At 51.0% G+C, this 24175-nt stretch overlaps 1 protein-coding gene across 4 annotated transcripts in view; it reads left to right on the top strand.

Annotated features, from left to right (window-relative positions):
• The window catches only part of GRAMD1B (GRAM domain containing 1B), a 213670-nt gene extending 189512 nt beyond the window's left edge, over window positions 1–24158 (top strand). For all 4 annotated transcript variants that reach the window (XM_019509830.1, XM_019509821.1, XM_019509838.1 and 1 more), the window contains 16 exons: window positions 6564–6648; window positions 8270–8373; window positions 8523–8618; window positions 9046–9126; window positions 11578–11693; window positions 12215–12380; window positions 13197–13389; window positions 13772–13915; window positions 14836–14954; window positions 16481–16623; window positions 17336–17439; window positions 17897–18100; window positions 18263–18353; window positions 21983–22090; window positions 23047–23164; window positions 23983–24158. In XM_019509830.1, the coding sequence (XP_019365375.1) occupies window positions 6564–6648; window positions 8270–8373; window positions 8523–8618; window positions 9046–9126; window positions 11578–11693; window positions 12215–12380; window positions 13197–13389; window positions 13772–13915; window positions 14836–14954; window positions 16481–16623; window positions 17336–17439; window positions 17897–18100; window positions 18263–18353; window positions 21983–22090; window positions 23047–23164; window positions 23983–24072 (1962 nt within the window). In that variant the 3' untranslated portion in view covers window positions 24073–24158. The remainder of the gene's footprint in view (window positions 1–6563; window positions 6649–8269; window positions 8374–8522; window positions 8619–9045; window positions 9127–11577; window positions 11694–12214; window positions 12381–13196; window positions 13390–13771; window positions 13916–14835; window positions 14955–16480; window positions 16624–17335; window positions 17440–17896; window positions 18101–18262; window positions 18354–21982; window positions 22091–23046; window positions 23165–23982) is intronic.
• Window positions 24159–24175: the final 17 nt, after the last annotated feature.

The raw sequence follows: 24175 nt of genomic DNA, 5'->3' as shown, positions 1-24175 counted from the left end.
TAAATAAAGAGGGTGGGAGAGGGGTCCCTGTTTTGGGCTGTCCCGTGTGAGTGCTGTGGTGGGCACGAGGAGTCACCTTGCGGCTTTCTCTGCACTCTGGTATGCTTGGTTGGAGACTTTGCCCTGGTGTGCAATGCGGGTTGACTTGCCCACACCTCTTGCCTTGAAGAATGTTGTTTAGCAGCACGGTCTTGTGAAAACGGCATTGGAAAGGAAGCAAGAAGGTGGGGGAGGAGGGAGGAACAACAGGGATGGCCAGTTCCACATGGTCAAAAATCATGACCAGGGCTCTGAAAATCATGAGCGATCTTTTTAATCATAGGAAATAGGGCAGCAATAGGAAATAGTGGATTTGTTTTCTTCCATGTTTGGTTTTTAAGGCTTCAGGTTGCATGTTTTCCAGCTTCTCTTTGCAAACACCAGGGCTGAAAATGATTTTAGTTACGCGAGAGGTGTCATTCTCCGGTAATAGCCTGACTCCTGGAGCAGAGTCTTTAAGGGAAAATAAGCAGCTAATATCACTAAAATGGCAAGTGCTAGCAGCAGTGGGCGAGCAGAAAGTGAAGGGGGGGAGGTCAGGAAGCAGGGATAGGTGCGAAGCCACGTGCAAGGCTGAACTTGGACAGTTGGGGTGCTAATCCCTACAGAACAACGATGGGCATCAACCGGAGCGTGCAGACCCAGAATCGGACTTATCCAGCATTCCTCTTGTTTGCATCTGGATTCCTGGTGCAGCCGGCCACGGGCTGACCCCAGCCGTGGGCTCACGGTGCAGTTTCAGTCCAAGATTGGCAGTTTAGAGGGGCAGGGTCTTAGTTTTGTTTTGGGCCACACTTGGCACAGAGCTTCCCACGTGCGAGGGAGGTGGTCATGGGAATCCCCCACTTGGGAAGCATCCCAGAGGTCATCTCCTGCCCTTCTTGCACCCCGTGCGTGGGGCCCTATTGCCTATTGGAGCTTCCTGTTTGTATCCCCCAGACCTCGTGGTCAGAGCGGGGACGTTGAGTGGCACCAGGCTTCTGCTTTTTGTGTCTGCTTGACCGTAAATCACTGGTGACCAGCCTCTCCCTAAATAGGGTGCATACCCTCAGGGTTATTCACTGCCTGGTGCCAGAGAGTCGGGTCTTCTCCAGCATTTCCAGCTGCTGCGTGTAGCAAGTGCTACTTCTGTAAATGGCCTCCAATGTGCAGAGAAAGACAGAGAGAGCGAAGGGGATGCAGCAGAGCTGAATAGTCCTCTCTGGATACCGGTGGGGGAAAAGGCTTAGAGAGGAGGGTGATGTTCTGCAAGAAAGAGAGCAAACAGCACTGAGTGGAGGGCCGTGCGAGACCCATGGGATCTGCAGGGCTACTCGGATCCCAAGGACGGCTACCCTGCATGCCTGTGTGCCCTCAGACTTCATTCTGTGCATACCTGCTTTCCTTTCCCTCTCTCCACCCCCTCTGTCTGTGTTTGGCTTCATTCTTCCTTATTTCTCCAATCTGCTTCCCCCTATCGCTCACCCCTAACCATACATATGGGCAGCAGAGAAATCCAGACAAGCTATAAAACCAATTTACAATGAAAAATCACCCACTACATCACTCAAATACCCGTAGACACATTTCGCTTCCCTGCGAGACTCCTGCTGAAGAGATTTGGTGGCAGCACAACTCTGCCCATTTGTCTTTATGAAGGCAAAGTCTGTGCCACAGACGGCGGTAGGGGACGCAACCCTGACAGAAGCCCTGCATTTGCAGTTCTCCAAACCAATGCTGCACTCACACACAGAGGAATATTCCCCACAATGGCTCCAGAGTCAACCTCTGCTGACAACTGAACGTGCAGCTTCTAGTCCCGTCTCACACACAGCCTCCCCTCAACGCTGCACGCTAGAAGACTAGAGATGGGAACGTGATGAACACAGCTCTCTCTCGGGCCTGGACAACTCCTCCGTCCGTGCCCTGTTCTGTGCAGAGATGTGTTCAGGATAGACCAAACCCTAGGACAATCAGTGCAGTGGTCCCAGGGAAGGACTGTTTTGGGGGAAGAGAAATCTTGGAGTGCAGGCGCAGGTTTGGTGGTATATGCCTCACCCTAGAACAGCATGCCACAGTAAATGATGGTGCAGTATTCAGGATGTCGGGGCTTGGATACACAAACCAGAAGTACAAATTGAGAGGTAGAAGGACTTCTGAAAAGCTAAGCAGGGATGAGAGTGGAAATCTCTCAGTAGAGGAAGAGAGACTAGAACCACCTTTTTTTAACCCAGACTGTGCTTCCCAGCATGCATAAGAGAGGGGGGGGACAGCGACTCCAGCTCTCTAAAAGACCAAAGGCTTTCCCCTTTCAAAAGAGATGGGAATGATTTTGGGAGGCAGGAAAGTGCTGGCACAGGCAGCTTCCCAGCGTGGCAGCCTGAGCTACTGCCTCGGCAGCAGGCAGATGTGGTGCCCGAAGCCCCTGTGCTCAAGATGAGGCAGCAGTTCACTTAATGAAGACCCGGTCTCTTTTGGGGGGTGAATTGGCTGCTGCCAACCTGAGATTTTTCTGAGATATATTGCTGTTGTTTGAAAAGATTCATGCAGGCATTCCTGCAAGGGAGTATGGGTGCACGCCTCGTTCACCAGCCAATCATCACCTGTCGGCAGTGTCCAGAATTTGGGTTGCATCGGGTACTTTTGACATAACCTTCAGGCTGTGGGCATTGTCTGTTCCCTTCCTGGAGAAGTAGTGTGTGTCTGCACTCGCGATTTAATATGCATTAGCACGTTTTAGTGAACATTAAAGCATCGCAGAAAAAGTGCATTTTTGCTTATGGGCAATAAAATAGGCAAATGCGCCTTTTCCTGGTACCTCACAGTGAAGGTACTAAATGTAGTCAGCATTACCTAAAGCGCATTAATGAACATGTAGGTGCACCCACATACTGCTAACACCCGGGCTGTGGGCACAGACGCTCGTGATCCTCTATTCAGAGTTTTCTTGCTACCCAAAGGCACGAATACTTACTTAGAAACCACCTAGCTTTTTTGCTGTCTGCCCACTTGAAAATTGTTCAACGTTTCTGCCAGGAGATTCCTCCATTTACATGTTTGAGGAAAGCCCCGAGGGGCTGCAAACCCCAACCGATCATTGCAGAGCTCATGCTGAAAACTTGTGTGGATTTAAGGATGGTAGCCAGGTCCCTTGTTGTTCAAGGGAGTAGCAACCGTAATTTCCTCGGGTACTCAGTGTATCCATGGGGCACAGGGCAGGCCTTGTTTGTAGGAGTTGTCCGTTTCTGTCCCAAAGTCAGGTGAACCCTCCCTGCAGACTTAGGAGCGAAGCCATCCTGGGGGAGCCCAAGCCCGTGAGGTTTCTCTCCGAGGAATCCACCCTCTCCCCGATCTCCACCCTCATATCCACCCCTCCCTCCTCCCTACGTCTCCAGTGCCATCCTGTCCCAGCTCCCTGTGTTTGTGCTAGAGTTAATGTTTACCATCACCACCCCTACGTGGCTCCGGCCGTTGCTCCCTGCTGCTCCTGCTTTGCAGAAACAGACCCATCAGCCACGCTTGCACGTTTAGGAAGTCATTTCTCATCCACCTCCAGCAAAAAGTGCCATTCATTCAAGCGACCAGGCCCTCACACTGCAGTTGCATGCACCATTGTAGAGCCTGGTTTGCAGCCCGCTCTAGAGCGCGTAGGGGCAGGGGTTTCCATAAGGGAAGCCTCCCCCGTTTGTGATGGCAGATGAAGCATCTTGCTTTCTGTCATGTCGGCGCAGAGATACATCTGCATGCACGCGAACTTCTGTTTCAGAGCGTCTGCGGTGTGAGAGATTACTGACTTAAATGAAAGTTGCTTGCTTGTCTTTTCTATCAGACGGTCGCAGCCTCTGGTCATGAAATTAAGCTTGCATGCAAGCCTGGTTCCTCTGGCCCTGCAAAGTTGAGGCTTTTGGGGTGTACCTGTGCTCAGTTCTGTAGGGACTTGAATCTTTTCTCTTTTCCTACCATACCTACGTCCAGCTCCACAGGACCAGCATCGTAGCCGAACAGGAGCTGTGCTTTATGGGTTTCTTGCCTCTTTTTGCGTGTCTGCTTGCGTGGGGACAGGTAAAGAAGGTGAAGGGGCAAGGGTGGATGCCAGAGAAAGGTCCATCCGATCTTCCTGAGGCTCTCAGACCGCTCCTGGGGCAGTGTCCGAAGGAAATCTTTGTCCTACTGCATTGGGGAGTGAATAAAGCCCACAAGGCACCCTAGTTTTTCTGAGATTGGAGGCATTTGGGGTAAGAGAGCCCCAGACCAGTCCAGCTGTTCGGGTCTCACATTGCCGATTTCATCATCGCTGGGCTCAACAGGCCAGTCTCTCCTTCTCCTTTCCCCTCCCCCAAACGCGCACCGTCCAACAGTTTTCCATTACAGGAAACATCTGTTAGGAGGCAGGGCTGAGCCCGGGTTACTGTCGGGCATTGACCGACAGAATTACCCAGATACAGTAACTTAAAACATGTGCGAGTCATTTTGGTATCTCCCCACCCGCTCCTTCCATGAGAAAAATTAACAGAGACCAAAGCTGCCTTTCAGAGCAGAAAGGGGATGGGAGCAGAGTGCCTGAGGCAGGCGCTGGCGAAACAAGAGTTCCCGCTGCTCCGATAAGCAGGCTAGGTCTGCACGCCGCTTGCTGTGCAATGCAGCTCTGGAGCCAAAACTAGCCCGGTGCGGCTCTGCAAATCCTGTGGTCCTACAGATCGGGACAGGGCAAGTCATCCTTCATCCTGGGCAGCCCTGGAATTTGGGCCTGGATTTGTGAGCTCCTGCTGCCCAACAAGCTCCTGCTCTGGACTGCTCAGGCACTTTTGGGATCCCTGCAGTGACAGGTCAGCAAGAGCGAAGCGGCGAGAAGCCACAGGCGCCCAGGGAGCACTGGCTGATAAGCTTCCCCTCATGAGCCCCTTCTTCCAAGTCTCCTGGAGAGCTGCAGGGGCTGCTGGGGCAGACCAGCTGGATGTCAGACGAGAAGGGGAAGCCACGCGTCTCGCTACCAGGCTGCTGTTCTTGTGTCTTTCTGCTTTGAAGCTGAGCAGGAACAAGTGACAGTGTGAACAGGAGACGGGAAGGGTTGGAGAGTGTGAAGGGATTAAGCGAGTGCTAAGGAGGTGCAATGGATTCCTTGCTGCAATGCGGGGTGCTCTGGAGCCTTAATCTGGAGCAAGACGACCAGAGGCTGCTGCAGTACTTGGAGAGGCTGCAGGACCTGGCCCAGCAACATGTCAGCCCATGGTCAGAAGAAATTCCAGCTGTGAGTGTCTCAACTGAGCAATTTATCAGGGTAGCGGAAGTTTTTGTGCCACCTCTTCCTGTCACTTAGATCCCACGGCTGCAGAGAAGACTTGAGAGAGTCCAGTTGTCTAGTACGGGGCTTCCCAAAGCCAGACCCTAGCTCAGAGCCTCGCTGTCTGCAGGGGAGGGACGTCCCAATCCAGATCCAAAGTCAGTTCAGTCTCTACAATGGGCTGGACCCAGACGTCAGACTTGACTGTACTCCCATTATGAAATTCAGGGCCTGAACTCAGCTGGGCGCACCTCTAAATAGGACCCAGGCACAGGGGCTGGGACCGACACTTTGGTGAATGAATTCCCGGTGCACACGCCTGCCATTCTGAGTCTGGGACACTCTCAAAATGCTCTGCCTTCGAGCCTACAGGGATTAGCGAGCATGTCTCTAACGGTCTTTGCACCAGTATTAAGAAATCAGTCGTTAAACTGTGGGGTCTAAGTAGGGTGCAGCTAACCGCAGGGAGGTAGCTCCCAAAGCAAGAAAGCGGGGATGCTTTTCTGTGATTTTTCCAGTCCTAGACTTTGTGGCCAGTAATGCCCCTGCCTCCCTCTCTTTCTCCCTGCCCACCCATGCTTCCTCTAGAAAGAGATGTCTTCAGGGGTTTCATAGATTGCAAGGCTGGAAGGGACCTCAGAAGATCATCGGGTCCTGCAGGTCTGTTGGATTGACTGGAAGGTCTTTGTGTCTCTCTGATTCTGGGGACGTATATTGCCCTGCTAGGAAAGGGAGAGGAAGGAATCAGCGTCATCCTCCCTCTACTTACAGGAGACAGAGCAGAGATGCAGCTTGTCGGCATTTGCTCCCGTCTCCATACGAAGCTCCAAGCCAGCCCCACGTGCAGGGAGGGCTCGGCTCTTCCAGGGGGCCAGACTTGTGGAGCATGTGGGAGACTTTGTCTGGCTAGGATTACAAAGCTGAGGAAAGTTGTGTTAATGCTTAGTAAATAGCAGAGACAAGCCAGCTCCTGCTGTCAGTGGCAAAACTCCCAGGGATCACCCTTGCTGGGTCTAGGATTCAACACAGTAATTTCCACTTCTCTGACAAGTCAGGTTCTCTTCCTCCTCTGTTCCCACTTCCTATGCAATTTGCAAAGGGCGCCCCGAATTTTACCCCAGTGCATCAGGTTGGAAAGCAAGTCCTGGTCTCACGTGTGGTAAGCACATGTAGTCCCTGCCCTCCCTCTGCCACAATGCCCATGTCTTTCTCCTCCTGCCCCAGCCCCTGCCTCTCTCATTAACAGGCGCTCTCTTATTTGCAGGTGTTGAGCCCAACGTATAAACAGCGGAACGAAGACTTCAGGAAACTCTTCAAACAGCTTCCGGACACCGAGCGTCTCATAGTCGGTAAGGCCAGTGGGACTTCTGTCAGCCCCTTTGCTTTCTGTTGCGCTGCGCCCTGCTGTGCTGTAGGAAGATGCTCCAGGAGGACATCCAAGAGCAGATGGATCTCTGGGCAGAGATTGCCCCCAAAGAGCAAGCCCTTTAATTGCCTCTTGTGCATGCACAACCAGATCCTCAGCTGGGGCAAGTCAGCTTAATTTTGCACTCTTGGGTAGAGCGGTGCTGGTTCACACTAACTGAGAATCTGGCCTCTAAAAGCTCTGCTCTTCCTCCTGGGTTTGTCAGGTGAGGCAGGAAGCACGGCAGCTGAGCTTGTGGCTGCTAACTCTTCCCTTCCACATCACAGTCTTCATCTGCTGAAGGCATTCAATGAGAGACGGACAAAGTCTAAACGAGCAGAGTGGTGTGTGGAAAGGAGGGCGATGAGAGGAACCGAGCCGAGTCTACAGTAGGGATGTGGGGAAGTTTCAGGTGCAGGTGGCTCCAAACTGCAGAGTTCCTGCCCACCTTTGTGCTTCCCCAGACCTGGCAAGCTGCTCGGGTCTTTTCCCTGCTTGCTTTGGGTCCCACACCTCTGTGTTGCAGCATCACCCCCACTCCAGCCTCTCTGCAGGTACCTTGTGCTCCTGGTTAATAGCAGCTCCCCAGTCCCCTGCCAAACAAAATGACAGCCTTGCAGTGATTTAACCGCTGCCTTCTGCAGACCAGCCATCCACCTCATACCTCTCGGGAGTGAGGATCTGATAGCTGCTGATAATTCTTTGAAAGCAGGGAGAAGAGCTGTTTGGGATGGTTGGTGGGGCTGCGGGAGGTACGCAGACGACAGCAGTGAGTATGGAAAGGAAGAGAGAGGCGAAGATTGTGGAAGTATTTCCTGAGGCACTACCAAATGGCCAGCCAGCCAGCTGCCAGGCAACCCCCCTGTGCCAGGTGGGGAAGGATGGGTGGTCTTATTGGCAGCTTGGGAGCCTCAGTTATGTTCCTGGCTCTGCAGTGCAACCAAGGCACTTCTCCTCGTGGAGCGTCTCCCCTTATACATAGATTCACCGGTCTATTTAAATTAAAAACTCTGGAGCTGAGGGCTAATTCTAGCACGTCCATTGTGCTGCACGCTGTACAATCTCAATTTGGGCTCGTAGGGATACCATAATACAAATACCAGCAGGTTCAGGTATATGATCAGCTCTAGCATGTTTGTAGCCCTGAGTTGGTCAGTCTTCTGGAGATGGCTTGGGTATTGACTCTGGGATTTTTCAGATCCTTACTCTTCTACTGGTGCATTGCCAGACCTCGCTTGAGCTGGTACATGGCCGGGGTCTGGTTCTTGATGGTTAGTTCTGGCCTGTGTATGGTGGTGGTTTCTTGTGATTCTAGCTCTGTTGCTGATGCTCTCCTTTGCCCAGCATTACCTTGGTTGTGAGTTGTGAGGCTTACCTTGATTGCCACTTCAAGCTGCAGCTTGGTGTTGCTGGGATTACTGATTCCGGCATGTGCCTGGTTTAAGTGTACTTTCTGACTCTGCTTTGTGCCTGGGTTTAGCACAACCAGGCTCTAATGTGCCCGCCTGTCCCGGCAAGATACCTGCTGGCCTACCCTTTGCTAATCTTCTGCTCTCTATCTACAGATTACTCGTGCGCGCTTCAAAGAGACATTCTCCTGCAGGGCCGACTCTACCTCTCCGAAAACTGGATCTGCTTCTACAGCAACATCTTCCGCTGGGAAACACTGGTAAAGACCCTTTCACAGTTTTGTCAGTCTAGTGTTTTTTGGGGCTGTCTTAGGAGCATTTTGAGCTCGATTTACTCATAAATTTGTTCCTTCCTCTGCCCTCTCCTTCCTTTCACCCCCTTTCCCTTTCTTCACACCTCTTGTTTTAGCTGACTGTCCGTTTGAAGGATATCTGTTCTATGACCAAGGAAAAAACAGCACGGCTTATTCCTAATGCTATCCAAGTTTGCACTGACACTGAAAAGGTATGTCTCAGACCCCTGCGCTCCTGGCTAATGGCACCTGTGGCCTGGTGGGATGTGCGTAAGGGAAAGGGGGGGGCAATGGTATGTAATGAGTAGGGTTGAGTCCGGAGCAGGGTTAGCACACGTGGCCAGTGGGGCAGGAGATGGTCCTGACCTAAGGAGCTGATGCAAGGCCTGTAAACCCTTAGATTGCTATATCACATCCAGAGACTGCTGAGTTGCTGGTTAGCATCACTTCCTTTCACATGCTTGCTGGGGTTTAAAGGCACGATGGTGTTCCTCCATTCCCGCTCAGAAGCTCACCTCCTTTGCTTATAATGGGCTTATAATTCTCCACCCGCTCAGCCTGTGAAATGCTCAGACCGGGCTCCTCTCCCTTTTGGCTGGACTCTTCTGAAAGGATCTCTCTCTCTCTCTTTCTGTCCAGCACTTTTTCACTTCCTTTGGTGCCCGAGACAGGACGTACATGATGATGTTCAGACTCTGGCAGAACGCTCTCCTTGACAAGGTAAAGAGACTCCAGGCTTGCAGGCAGCTGGGCCCTGTTATCAGAGGGGATGGCAGTGGTTTTGCCCAGCTCAGACCCTTGCAGAAATCGACAGCGCTTGTGGTTAAACTGTATATATGAACCTGGAGAATCAGTAACTGCATGCTTGTGCAAATAAAGCACATAACTGCATGGGTCCCATTTCCCTTATGACTCACAAAATGACCTTTATGCATAGGCATATCTGCGCACAGATTACATACCCCTCTTTAAACAGCATGTTCTGCCTCTTTTACCACATCTTGGATGGAAATGAATGAGCTGCCTTGCGGTAGTTGTCATAAAGCCCTCATATCAAATGAGCTGCTCCAGAAGAAAGCAGTTCCAAGTTAGTTTTAGAGGCAGATGGGAGAGGGAGGAGACGGGGAAAGGGTATGAGTCCTGGACAGCGCAGGCACACATTGGAGCAATGAGGGGTGCAAGATGTATTGGGTAGGACTTGGATGAGTGGAACTTCAAACCCACCAGACAGATGGAGCTGATTTGCAGTCTGGAGTGTCTCTGGTTTGATTAGCAGGCCATGATGCTATAATGCACTGTGTGCTTCTGTCCTCTCGGCTGGAGTGAGGGCTCCTGGATGGAAGTGTGAGCGCTTGGAGATGTGCTCCGCGGTGCCATCGGAGCTTCAGCTCTCAGCCTACAAAGAGCATTGACTGGAGTAGCAGCAAAACGCCTTGATTTCAGGACAGGGCAGCGTGCAGAACAGTAGCCTTGTATTCAGCTTGGTGTCACCACCACATGTTGCTATTTAAACAACCTTATTGACACGCATAGCAAAAATCTGTAGCCTTTGGTTTCAAGGCTTGAAACAAACAGGAACTGAGATTTGGAGCAGTGCAGACAGGAAATACTTGAAGTGCTCTTTCCCTGAATTCAGGGTCTAGGGCTGATGAGGGGGAGGGAGGGAGAGAGAGGCCCAGCCCGGTCGCTTTGATAAGACATCTGAATTTCATAGCATGGTGGAGAAGATGAACGTTTCCCTTGGTAAACATTTCCCAGTTGAGCCTTGACATATTCTGACTATTACTTTAACACTATTAAACCCAAAGTTATCATGGCTTTTCCCGTCTCATCTCAAACAGCACCAACTGGGCAAAATCCAACCCTATCAGATCCAGAAAAGCTCACTGGATTTCCCCCTCCCACCTCCAATTACTGAGAAATCTTTGTGGTCAGTTATTTAATTTCTCGTCGGAAGCAGACCGTCCCTTTACTGTCCACAAGAAGTCAAAGTCACAAGTGCCCGGCCCCTTGCCTCAATAACTGGAAGATGCGGTCATGGTCTGATCAACTGATCTTCCCAGCTGGGCTGGGCTTTCCAGAGGAACATTCCTGGTATTTTTTTGTTTCTCCTCCAAGCTTGCGAGGCATGGGATATTTTCACAATGACACCCGGGGAATCAGCTTCTTTGGCATAACTCTCGCATTGTCTTCAATTTACAAAAATATTTCTGTCCCCTCAGGACTGGCTTTTAACATGGTTCTCAGAGGCTTTCAGTTGTGGGCAGCCTCCATTAAGAGAGCAATGTAGCCTGATGGAAGCCTGATAAAAGACCCAGAAATCTTTTATAGCGTCCATGGGAGGCACGTTAATGGGAGCAGCACTGGTAGCACGAGAGAAGAAAATGTATATGAAGGAGAGAAGCTTCCTAGAAGAGAAAACCTCTTATCAGTGCTATTTATTTAATGGCTAGTGGTGGGTGAAGCTCCAGGGTGTTGTAGTGCAGCACCTGAGATGATACCAAAGTGGGCAGGATGAAAACTGGGCTCCTAAACCAGGCTGGTCCCTGCTCAGGCTAGGAGTATGCCTGCTGCCAGGCTTCAGTCACTTAATGCCGTGTGCCAGGGTCAGTGGAGCAGTCAGTCAATCTTGCAGCAACCAGGGGTAGTTGCTAGAGAGAGGCTGACAAAAGGATGCAACCCTGAAGCAGAGGGCACTATGCCATGGGAAGCACACTGCACGAGCCCTCAGGGGAGGACACAACCCTCCCCTGACAGTGAAAGGCCTAGCTTTAAAACAGCTATCCTATGGGGCAGCAGCACTGTGAGAAGCTGCTTCACACTAGAACATTTCAAAGCCACGGAGAATGGCAAGAAGCCTCCACAGGGCCTGAGAAAGCTGTGGCTTTACTGAATGTCAGCCAGGCTTTTCCTGGGGTTGGGCACCTGTTGGTAGGCAGTGATAATTAATGCTTAGAGCAGGGGAAAGAAGTGCTGGGAGTCCTCACTTCTTTTCACAGCTGTGCTGCTTTACATGAGTCCAGCCCAGGGCATCTTGCACATTACTGAGTCATTGCTAGGGTAGCACTTTGAGGTGCGAAGTGCTGGGTAAGTGCGAAGTGAGATGAATTCGTCAGTGCGGGGGGTTCTCAGGTGAAGTGTTGCATGGTTTTATCCTGTCTTCCCCTGTAGCCCCTGTGTCCAAAGGAGCTTTGGCACTTTGTCCATCAGTGTTATGGGAATGAACTGGGGTTGACGAGTGACGATGAAGACTACGTGCCTCCTGACGATGATTTCAACACGATGGGGTGAGTGAGCAAGTGGAGGCGAAGATGCACAAACACTGACAGCTCTTATAGAACAACAGGGCTCCGGTTCATGGCACGCCTCAAAGAGCCGTGAACGTCAGTGTACAACCAAGTGTTGGGTGAGGCCAGAAGTTTTGGCTGAGCACCTAACGTTTCAAATGCACCTTGTACCCCCATGTGTGTACAGTTGTCACAGCTGTCCATGGGAACTGAACTCAGGGCCTTCAACACTGCGGGCACTGTCCCCGAGCCTTGGAGTTCAAGGACGAATGCTGTTAGCGCTTAGCAAACAGCAGGCTGTCCCTGTCAGCAGGGCTTGCCACAGCAGGGAGACAGGACAGCATATGGCAAGGCAGTGCTGGAAGACCTCTAAGCTTCCTGCAACAGGGGGCATGGACCCAAGCCATGCTGGCGTGCGCTCTTGCTGGGGACACCTCGGAAACCTTCCCGTTCCAGTATTCCCTGTGGCTGTAGGGAGGCATGGAGGGTTGTGAACACATGTCCACTGTCTGGGTTTGCAGTTACTGCGAGGAAATCCCCATAGAAGAGAATGAGGTGAATGACAGCTCCTCTAAAAGCAGCATGGAGGCCAAGCCTGATGCAAGTCCACAGCTGCCCAAGAAGTCTCTCACGTCTGGCACTGCCAGCACATTGACGTCCACGGGAAGCAGTGAAGCACCGGCCTCGGTACGTACCCCTTGCCTCTACCCCCGCCCTCTGATCGTGGCTGAGGACCAGATGGGTGCAGGCAGGTGGGAAGAAAGGCAGGCCGTGGCTCTGTGCATTGAGTGGAGAGAGGCAGGATGCAGGCACGCCAGACCGCAGAGATCGCAGGGAGCCTGCTGGGGAATACTGTTGTTCCAGTTCCTGGTTTAGTTAGGCCTGTGTGATCCTTGTACCAGTCCCTTTCCCCAGCTTCTCCAGGACAGTTCTTATATTAACCAGCCTGTAACTGGCTGCTCAGGTCGCTGACAAAATAACAGCCTTCTTATGAAGGGGGACAAGCAGGACTTGCAGGCTGCCTGGAAGTGAATGAAACAGGAAGGCACTTGTAACTATCATCATATAATAACCCTGTCTCTGATCCCAGGTTGGAGAAAACAGATTTGTGAAAGCAGATCAGGCTTTTTGTCTCCCTTTGTCAAAAGAATGTTGTTTTCCTTCCTGGCATCACTTCAGGGCAGACTTGCTTCAGTGAAGCTGAACTCTGTGTTTTCTGCATGTGTAGGGCTTGTTTGGTGGCAATTGCAACATCATTCATGGGATGGGTTTTTCTTTTAAACAGCCCTGGTGGTGTATTCACCCTGGGTTCGGACTTGCTGTACTTCTGTGCCAAAATGCCCATCCGCTTGTCTGCCCGCACATAGCGCTGAGCCATCATGGGACACGTGGCTGTCCAGAGCTCTGAAAATTGGCCCCAATATTGATATATGTAGTTTGCAAAAGGGAAAAAAACCCGCTCTCTGCAGTGGCCTCACTGCTGCCTTTCTGCCCTTGCCCTAGTTTGACGGTGTGCTGCCTGAGGAGGAGGAGGAGGCTGTGGCTGAGAGTCCCATAGAGAAGGAGCTGGCTATTGCCAACATCATAGGAGAGAAGATAGAGATCATTGCCCCCGTGAACTCCCCCTCACTGGACTTCAATGACAACGAGGACATCCCAACCGAGCTCAGCGACTCGTCAGAGACCCACGATGAAGGTGCTCAGTGAGGGCTGCTTCTGGGGTGTGTCATGCTGCCCTGTGCTATCTCTCCTTGGGGGTGCATGTGTGTGAGTGAGCAAGACAGGGCAAGGTGGGTGTGCCACACCGTCTTCCTCATTAACACCAGGATGACATGTCTAACTCAGTATTCTGGGCTGGGGAAAGCCCACTCATGGGCCAGTTGGTAGGATAATACAGTCACCACATGTGATTTGCTGCCCTTCTCCTGGGGCAGTTACTCCCCTGGAAGTATTACAAGAGAAGGACCTGGGTGCGTCTCCTCTAGGCTTTCTCCTCTTCAGCCTGGATTAAGCTGTATTCTTGGCCCTTCACAAGCGCAGTCTGGGCCTGGAGATGCTTACCACTCCCTTCTCTGCAGGGGAGGTTCAGGCCTTCTATGATGATTTGAACGGCCGGCAGTATGTGAACGACGTGTTCAGCTTCAGTGTGGACAAACTCTATGACCTGCTCTTCACTGACTCCCAGTTCCAGAGGGACTTCATGGAACAGCGTCGGTTTTCTGGTGAGACATGTCCCATCATAGCCCGTAGCACCGTACCCTATGCCCAGGGACTGATTAAGGCAGGATCTTCTGAGCACTAGCAACTAAGGTGCCTGTCGAAGGGGCACCCCCACATCCTTCTGGAGGTTCTGCAACAAAATGCATGCACTTCTCAACTGGATGATGCGCTTGCGCTGCAAAAGCGTTTGGAGAATGGGGCTGGGAGGATTGGCATGATCTGGCCAGCAGACTCTGTAAGTCTTTGGAAGCCTCAGACCCAGTTTTTAAGATGAGGCTTTTGTCTCAGGCCCAGCATGAGATACCATGTCCCCAGTAGAAAACCACTCCAGCTCCACATGCATGCAACAGAATAGCCCAGAAAGTCGTTTGCAGCCTAGGAAGAGAGGGCTTCTTGGTACACTACGGTCTTTCCTTTCACTGAAACTCCAGTGAGATTCAAAGGGTCCCCTTGCCCCTGCACTGGAAGGGGAAAAAACTCCCAGGCTCCCAAATCCAAATTCCTTCTACATGTAAAGCAATACAACAATGAGACTCTTTCTACATGTGCTCCCCCTCCCTCCGCAACTGGCAGGCTTGCAGGACTTGGAAAGGTCAGTAAAATACTCATATAATGATATGTGAATGTTAGCACTGTCTGAGTGTGCCAGCTCGACAGGCCTGGAGACGAGTGTCCTGATGTAACCCTGGGACAGGTACAACAAAGGCAGCAGTTTTCCCCAGTCCACTCCCCCCAGCACCAATGGGCCTCTGTCTGTAGAGAGACTATTGCTTGGGACATGAGAGCTGTGGTCAGTCTGCTGTGGGAGCCGCCTGCCATTCCTGTTGGGGCTGGGTATGTGGCTGCATCCCTTCTGGGAGCAGGGCGTGAGGGCTCTTCCTGCCAGTTCAGGAGTCTAACACAGTGGCCTTTCCCCTTCCAGAAATTATCTTTCATCCCTGGAAGAAGGAAGAAAATGGCAATCAGACCCGAGTGATCCTGTACACCATCACCCTCACCAACCCTCTGGCCCCAAAAACTGCCACTGTCACCGAGACTCAGGTATGAGGAAGTAGAGCAGGTGGGTGCCAGGCAAAGAGGGTCAGAGACTGACCGTCACATGCTGATCGGTGGGCCGAGCTCTCTGCCTCTCACCCTTCTTTCTCTTTGTCTTTTCTGTGGTACCATTGCCTACCTCTGTCTTCCCCTGCATGCTTCCCTTATATGTTATTTAAGCACCACTTGTTGGTTGCAAATCCTAATGGTCACAGTGCAGGCTATAACTCAGGTTAGCCCTGCAGTGGAGACAAACTTGTGCACCCTGTGTGTGCACAGTCCTGGGCCTAGGCCACGTGCTAGGCTTAGCCGCACTCAAAGCTCCTCTGCAGCAGCACAGCCATCTTCTCTGCTGACAGAGTTGCCTCCCCTCTGCTGACCAGTGGGCTGGATATGCATGCGTGCAGACCTGTGATTTTCAACTAGGGTGTTAGGGCCACAAGGTCCTTGGAAAGGTACCAGGAAGTGTGAAGAGAAAAGCAGGTAAGGGCAGGCTCAGGCTCTCCCTACTTGGCTGCTCCCCCGCCCCCACTACCCAGCTCCTCTGCAAGAAGATAAGTATTGTGATAAATAAATCAGCTTTTGAGATGGGTGCTGCTCATTGCACAAAAGTTATGTGGAGTTCAGGGAGGGTTGCCTTAAGTCTGAGGGTGCCTGGAGTCCAAAAAGGTTGAGAGCCACTGGTGTAGACACTTCTGTGCCTGCCACTAGCTCTTGCTTTCCCTTCAGCAGCTGGTGCCTTCCTTAGGTGCTCTTCTGGCCCAGCGGCTGGAGGAGCTGGGCAGAGCTCCCAAAGCTGGTGGGCATGCACAGACTCTAGCAGCCAGACAGTGGCAGCTGCTGTCTGTCTCCAGCAGTTCTTCTGGCTGACACGGGCGAGTATAGACAAGGCTTCAGGCTTGCCATAGTATCCCAAGTGCAGGCACTAGGGCAGATACCTGATAGTAGATGGCTGGACTCTCCATTCTCCCGCACCTTGCACAGCCGGCTCTCCAAGCGAGGGCGAAAGGCTGCCGAATTGGGATGTTAACAGGTTCCACTTAGTCAGCACTAGCATAGATGGTCTTGGAAGGTGCAGGACAGTGGAGAACAGGCCCCTTTTTCTTCAGAATCAGTGATGCAATGCAGAGAAGTCCCCTGACCAGCCTTCATGCTGACAAATAATTGCTGCTTGGGGTGTTCAAAACCATTAGTGGCATTCTCTGCTGGGTTTTTTCCCCTGTAAATTGTAAAGAGCTACAACTCGGTGAGAACAATTAGCACCCATCTGTATTGCAAGTCAGGTGCTGGCTTGCCTGATGCAAGGAACCAACCAAACTGCCAGAGCTCGGAGCATCATCACTGGATTTCTCATATCAAATCTGCTGTTGGAAAATACTGAGTTTAGTATATTGGGGTTTGTGAGCGTTCTGGCCAGGAAAGTTCAGCTGCTTGAGAAGGACTTAGACACCCAAGTCCCACCCATACTTTGCAGTTCTGTTTGGCATTACTGTGACCAGACTAACCCCTGTCCTTTCCTCTGTTTCATGCAGACAATGTACAAAGCCAGCCAAGAAAGCGAGTGCTATGTGATAGATGCAGAGGTGCTAACCCATGATGTCCCCTACCATGATTATTTCTACACCATTAACCGTTACACTTTGACTCGTGTCGCCAAAAACAAAAGCCGACTCAGGTATAGTACCTATGGGGCTCTGCATTTATGAATAGCGCCTCCCCTCTAATGGTCTCACAGGCTTGTATAGAAACTAAAGGCTGAAAATCCTGCCCCATGGTGTGTCAAAGGAGGGTGAAGAGACCACAAGGAGCCACTGTTTTTGCCCCTTGTGAGCAAGACCTGTCCGTAGGGCAAGTTAAACAAGGTAGCTGTCTAATGCACTGGATCATGAGCAAACAGAATAGCTGCAGCAAAGTGTGGAGCCAGGGTGGGGAGATGGCCGTAACCCAACAAACTCCCTTTTCTTTGTCACAGAATATGTGGTTGCAGCATCAGCTTCTGGGTGCTGTGAACTGAAGCAGTGGCACTGTGACACCATCTCAGGGAGCATGAGAGGGATCACAGGGGCGAGGCGGAGAATCAGACCCCTGGGCAGGGTAGGGCCAGGTGAATCCCAGAAGCCTTGGGGGTTCAGGTTTGGCTTGGAGCAGCACCGTAGCTTAAATGGGTCTTTAAAATACTGAGTTTTCTCTCTCCCGGCGGGGGGAGAGAGCCTGGCTTGCTGGTTTGGTGCCTCAGTTCCCATCCAGATCCAGGGGGGCTGAAGCTACCATAGAGTGAAAAAGGTCATGCCTGGGGGATTTAGCAAAGGTTTATGGTGTGCCATAAGGTGGGCGGTGTTTAAGGTGCCAACTCAGGTGTGACTGCACTCTTTCTTGCCTTCCCTTAGGGTTTCCACAGAGCTACGTTACAGGAAGCAGCCATGGGGGCTGGTGAAATCATTCATCGAAAAAAACTTCTGGAGTGGCCTGGAAGACTATTTCCGTCATTTAGGTGAGAGTGGCAGTGGTGCATGCTGCGGCAGGGACCCAGGGAGTGGGAGGCCCTGAAGTCCACAGGCACATTCCCTGTGCACACGTGCCCTTCTGGGAAGTCAGACTCCAGGCTTGGGATCTGGCCCTGGACCAGCGGGGATTGGATTCTGCAGCTGGATTTCATACTGGGTCAGCTGAGGTCATTATTGCCCTCTTTAGACCTGCATGTAAGATCTGTGGACAATCACATCTCCTGCTCTAGCACAAGGACAGGTGGCCAGTGCCCAGCGTTCAATCAGATGCATAACAGGCGTGCGTATGGTTTTATCACCCACTGCAGGGCCCAGCCCTGGGCCCTGCTAGAATGACCTAGAGCAGGCACTGGGCAGCAGCTGTGCCTTTGGAGGTCCCCTAGTTCATTATAAAGGTGCACTTGGATTGAGGGAGACTCAGTTATTAACCCGATTTCCCTGCAGAGAGTGAGCTGACCAAAACCGAGAGCATGTACCTGGCTGAGCTCCATCGACAATCCCCCAAAGAGAAGGTGAATAAGCAATCTACAGTGCGCCGGCGGAAACGGCCCCATGCTCACTTGCGGGTGCCACACCTGGAGGAAGTGCTGAGCCCTGTCACCACCCCCACCGACGAGGAGGTTGTACATCGAATCAAGCATGTGGCAGGTAGGGGGTTGGAGCTGGGCCTGTTGGGGTGTGGCTAGAGCCAGGTAGGGCATCAGGCCTTGGGGGATGGGGGTGCTGGTGACAGGGCCATGGAAGTGAGGGGAGGAAGGGACTCAAAGACTCCCTAGGATCATTTAACCACAGCAAACTGCCTCCCCTCAGGTTCCACTCAGACACGGCACGTCCCGGAGGAGAGTCCCAGTGGCTTCCACCTGCAGAGTGTCTCCAAACTGCTGCTCATTATCAGCTGTGTGTAAGTGCCTCCCTTTGCCCTCTCCACTTGCTCAGCATCTCTCCTCTAATCCTCCTGTCTCTGCCTTTTTTCTGCTCACCCATCCCCTCTTCTCCGACTCCCCACCCCATTCCTGATCTCCATTCCCAAGCTGGGAAGTGCCAAAAAGCCACAAAAGCAAAACGTAAATTAAATGGGCCTTTAAAAGAAAAATAGCCCTTTGTGAAAGGTTAGGTTTGGCTTTGCTCTGGCTGCAGGGTTGAGGCAGCTCTTGCTGGAGATGAGCCTATCCCAGATCCACCCCAGATACTTTATCTGCTCCAGCACTCCCTGACCTTGCTCTCAACCAGGCAGAGCCCTGCATTTTTGTACACTCCTGCCATCCCTGGGAGGTAGTTTGGCTGCTGTGTATGGGGAACAGGGCAGACTGTGTGCTGGGGAAAGGGCAGACTGGGTGGGAAGGTGGGGAAGCTATAGTCTGATGAGGGAGACCGAGGCCAGGGAAACTAATGGAGCCACTGAAAGTGTGGCCAAAGTGTGGGAGCTGGAAGGAACAATGGGAGTGTTTCTGGAGAGCCAGGAATAAGCCAGGCTTCCTTCGCTGAACCTGGGGGATTTGGTTTAGATATTTTGCAAATGAGGGTTTTTCCAAGTGCTGCAGAGACTGTCGTGTTTAATTTAGACATTCAGAACCAGCTCCAGGTAACCCAGCAGTCCCCAGGAAAGGGAAAATGTGGTGCATGTGTCCTTTAAAACATTACTGTGGGGTAATAAGAAACTTGCTAACCCGCAGCAGCAGTGCGTTCAGCACTGTGGGTATTTATTGGATGTGCTAAGCCTGTTTCCTATTTATTCTCCTCTCATCAAGTCCAGGAGTGAAACCTACTTGCAAAGGGGCACATTCCAGGGCTGCAGAGAAATCCTCTCTTGGAAAGGAATGAGGCCACTTTGGAGGAGATTTCTAAGAAATAGGCAGATAAACTGATGAAGCAGGAAGATGAAAACAGGGTTTGGAGAGACCGAAACAGGTCAGCCTACTAGCTAGTGCAAGCAAGATCAGGACTGTAGCTTCTATTCCTCACCCTGTTTGCTGGCTTCCTGACAGATGTCTTTGGTCTGTAAAACATGCATACCACTCGGTACCTGCCTCTGCAGGTCAGCTGGCCTGCTGGGCCATTCATTCGTGCTCAGTGTGGGGACTCTGGAAGAAAAGGCACATACACAAGGTTGATACATTGTGAAGGATGTAGTAAGACATTCGCAGAAAGAGAAATCTTAATGCCTAGAACTTAGCCTGATAGCCCAGCATTGGCTGAACCTGTTTGGAAACTGCAGCACCTGCCTCAGATCTTTGCCTGAGATTCAAGCAAGTTCAGTGTAACACTTTGTCTGTGCTTCCTGGTCCTAGGTGGGACATGGGCCACAATGTGTCCTGATTAACACAACTGCACCTTCTCTAGGAGCCAGAAGCTTCCTGCTGGGTGTGTCTCAGTAACTGGCACTCGGGCAGACAGCATCTGCTAGATCAGGGCCAGCTTTGGCAGGGATAGGCAGGGTTACTTTCTGTTGCCCTTCCCCAGTAACTTGCTGGTTCCCCAGTAAGGTACTAGGAGGATCAGAATCGCCGTGCTTTTTTATTGGTGCTACTGCAAGGATGAAACAGAGCGAAGAGCTTGAAAACCAAACCCACAACTAGTCCTTTGAAGCCCTTTTGTCCGCCCACAAAGGTTTGGGGCTAGTGGTAACCTCTTTAGTAGAGTTCACCATTCCTGCTGTACTGCACATGAGCCCACAGAAGGCAGCTATCAGGTCAGCGCTCTGCAGTTTGCCTTGCAAATGAAACGAAAGCCCAGAGCAGTAGCCAAGACAGAGCTGCGATGAAACATGAACACATCTTTATAGGGTTAAGTTATGAAACCCTATGTTCCCCACTGTGACTGATACAGACACGGTTAATGGAATTGTGAGGGCTTTGGGTACATTTGGAAATAAGGGCACGAGCTTATTTTTGCACAGGCTTTCCCATGCGCCTTTGGAGCTTGTTCTAGGTTTCAGCTGCATGCCAAGAGCTTAGCGCATCCGGGGCATTTTATGTCAGAGGATGTCTCCAGTAGCCTTGGGGTAGGATGCTCATTGGCAGCATGGGAGAAGCCTTTCAGATCCAGGTAGTGGGAAAGCTGGGCTTCAGTCTGATGGGAGCTGAAGCCACGTTGACCAGGAGACGTCGCTCAGAATCTGCAGGCTTTCACCTGGACAGATGTGTTGGTCATAAAGCCAACACTGTCCGTTTGGCCCTTTTAACAGAAAACAGGCAATGGGAAATAATGCTTCACATTTGCAAATTGTCTTTTTTTTTCCCCAACCCAAAATTCTCATTGGGGGAGGCAGTTACATTACCTGCCTTTATAGCAAGCCCACTGCTGTATGCATATTTGACAGCAGTGCTGATATTTCCAGTTAAACTGATCCAGTATGTCAGACAGCAGAAGGATGTTCCAGTGCCCTGTCTCCTGGGTGCTTTCTGCTGGGTCAGCCTGATACATCCAACAATTTAAGTAGAAAAGTGCAAAGTTTCAGTGTGCAACAATCCTGGTTGATAGGCTTCCAGAGAGAGCTGCCTGTTGGGGAGGACTTAGCTGCAGCCAATTGGACATCTTTCAGTGCGGCACACCAGAGATCAAAGTGTCCATGACATGGTCAGACTCCTGTGCACTGCCAGTTGCAAGCAGACAAAACCCTCTGCCAGGAAAATGGGCTGCTCCCCAGTCTCCGGAGCCATGGGGGTGTTTCCGGACAGCCCTAAACGTGTTCATTTGGAGTCTCTGCTGATGCAGCCAATAAATATGATAACTGCATGTTGCTAGCCAGAGCCTGGGTTGATGTGTTCTGCCATGGGCTTCCTCTTACACAGCATAGTGCCAACAGTGAGAGAGACTTTTGCAACTTGCTGTGTCGATTCATAACCCTAGCAGTCCCATGGTGAACTGTCCCGTGTGCTGGCAGGAGACACTTGGGAGCTACCTTCCCACTAGGGCGAAAAAAAGCATTGTCCTTGGCTCCAGGTGCATGGGCATTTATTCTCCTCTAGTTCGTCTCCTCCCTCTGCCCTTTTCTTGCCTTCTCTTGTGTATTTTATGTACCTCCCAGGACCCCATCCCCACCCACTCCCAGTTTCTTCCGTCTCTGTGCTGGTCTGTTTCTAACCTGCAGCTCCTCCATCTTTTCTCTTTCCTGCTCCCATTAGGATTTGTTTCAGGTACTGTCTCTTTTTTACCTCTTTACTCTCCTGTTTTTCACCTGCCTTTGTCAGCGTCCACTTTATCCAGTCACCGAGCTTGGTCTGTGTATTGTCCAGTCTGGGCTGTCAAGTCTCACCTGTTGATCTGTCCTTGATTGTGTCTCTCTTGAAATTCTCTCCCTGTCTCTCTCAAAGCAAAGCTCCAAGCCCCAAGCACACAGTCCTGCTTCTGACAAAACTCCCACGCATCTCAACTGATGAATAGGCTGACTGAGGCAGCAAGGCCCAGAACCCCATTTAGAAATGGGCTTGAATTGCATCATCAAGGATGTTCCCCTTTGGGGGGTCGGGAAGGGAGCAGAGTATGGGAAGCGTCCCTTTAATAGGTGCCTTTTGCTTCTCTTCTTCCCAGTTTGGTGCTGTTGGTAATTCTTAATATGATGCTGTTCTACAAACTCTGGATGTTGGAATATACCACCCAGACCCTCACTGCATGGCAAGGCCTGCGGCTACACGAAAGGTAACGTGACATCGGCTTTCTCTGTGCCCCCACTGCTCTGTTCTTACAAACGTTGCAAGCTTTTCCTGATCTCTGCAGCCTAGAGCTGCCCTGGTGCCTTCTTTCCAGCCTTATACACTATAGTGGTCAGTGGACACACTGTGGTTATAAAGGCGTTGGATGAGTGGTGCTAATGAATAGCTGCAGTTGGGGAAAGGGAGGCAAAGGTCTTAGCTCTGAGGAGGATTGTGGCATATGCAGGAGTTGAAGCCTCTGTTCCTTTCCAGGCTTTATGAATGACTGCTGTGGGCCCTCCAGTAGTCTCCTTCTGGGGTTTCATTTCCTCCTCTACTGCACTGAGTAACAGGGACCGCCCCCCTTACCTGGCTGTGGGATTGTGGAACACAATACATTTTTGCAGAAAAACATTTCAAGATAATTGAATTGAGGTTTGGGCAAATTGTTACAGAATCAGGAGTTGGAAGAGGAAGACGCAGGGATGAGGCAGAGGTTTGTGTGCCCCAAGAATGCTGGTTGTCATGCAACATAAAAAGGCATATGAAAATTGTATCCAGGACCAAAGTTTTTAAAGTATCTTGGGCACCGAGGAATGCAAATCATCTGGATTTTCCATGCGACTTGGGCTCTTAGGTGCCTAGGATGTTTTCGATAGTGAGACTAAGGGGCTTGTCCTTGCGGGACACTTGGAAAATTTAATCCATATTAACTAAGGATGTGAACTAAAGTGAGTTAGTTAAACCACATTTGGCATCCTGCATGGGCATTTTCTTACAAAATGAGTCACCTTAGCATGGCATAGCTCATTTGGAATTAAAGCCGCTTTAATTTGAATAAGCCTATACGCACAGGAACACGATGTGGTTTATCTAGCCACCCCGCCATCTCCAGCTCAACCCGAGCAACAGTAGGTGCCTTTCTGGAGCCACTTCATTTTGCATGTTGTGTGTCCCTGGCAGGTTACCCCAGTCCCAGACAGAGTGGGCCCAGTTACTAGAATCTCAGCAGAAGTATCACGACTCAGAGCTGCAGAAATGGCGTGAGATCATCAAATCCTCGGTGATGCTTCTAGACCAGGTGAGAATGACCAGGAGTATCCATTTCCTGAATACTCCCCCACTCACCCTGCTTTGTCTCCATATCTATCTATCTCCATATCTTGCTTCCTTTCCTCCATTGTTTCTTGTCTTGCTACCTCCACATTCACACTTTAGGCCTCATATCAAACAGGACCAGGGCAAGCAGTCATTTAGGGCTGCTCAGGGTAAGGCTAAGCAGACTTATATGGTAGGTTGGAGAACAGGAGCTAGGGGATCAGAGACCAGGTTCAGAAAGCTTGAACTGTTTCAGTTTGGTCCATTTAACCCTTCTCAGTCCCTCAGCAGAATAGATAAATTGGGTGCCTTGCAGATTTTCTGTGTATGACTCTTTCCATTGAGATGAGGGAGAGGGGAGCTGCTCTTTGGGAGCATTAGAAATCCCTCTGAACACTTCAAAACAGGAAGACAATGTTCTTCAGAAAAAAAGCCTCCCCAGTTTCTTTGCTGGTTGGACTCCACCACAGAGAGACGGCTGCCTGTACAGACTGTGAATTTGGAACGTGCTTTGGGATGAAAGGTGCATGGGGCTATGTGTGCGTCTTTCTGAGCCCCAGTCCCTTGCCAGCTCTCTGTGCGCTGATTCTCTGCCTATCCATTTCTCAGTCCCTGTCCTGCTGCCAACTTCCACAATATCCCAGTCCAGGTGCTTGGGTGCCAGGCAAACAAGTGCAATTAGAAACCTTAAGCAGACAGATAAGTCCTGTGGGTACACTGATAAGTAGATAAAAGCCACGAGCTGCTGTGCTTGCTTGACTTTACAGCAGTGACACATATGAGGCCTGTTTTATCTTGCAGATGAAGGATTCACTAATAAACCTTCAGAACGGCATTGGTTCCCGTGACTATGGGTCGGACCCAGAGGAAAAAAGGAAGCGCTTCCACTAACAGGCAGGAACACAGGAGGCCAGAGGATTGTGTGCAATATGTGTATATAGAATATATAAATATATATATATAAATATATATATATATATATATATACAGAATA

Source organism: Gavialis gangeticus, unplaced genomic scaffold, assembly GCF_001723915.1.
Source record: "Gavialis gangeticus isolate Ggan-Ray unplaced genomic scaffold, GavGan_comp1, whole genome shotgun sequence".
Classification (NCBI taxonomy): Eukaryota; Metazoa; Chordata; order Crocodylia; family Gavialidae; genus Gavialis; species Gavialis gangeticus.
Note: the sequence above shows the minus strand (reverse complement) of the source record. Positions and strands in the feature narration are given on the sequence as shown.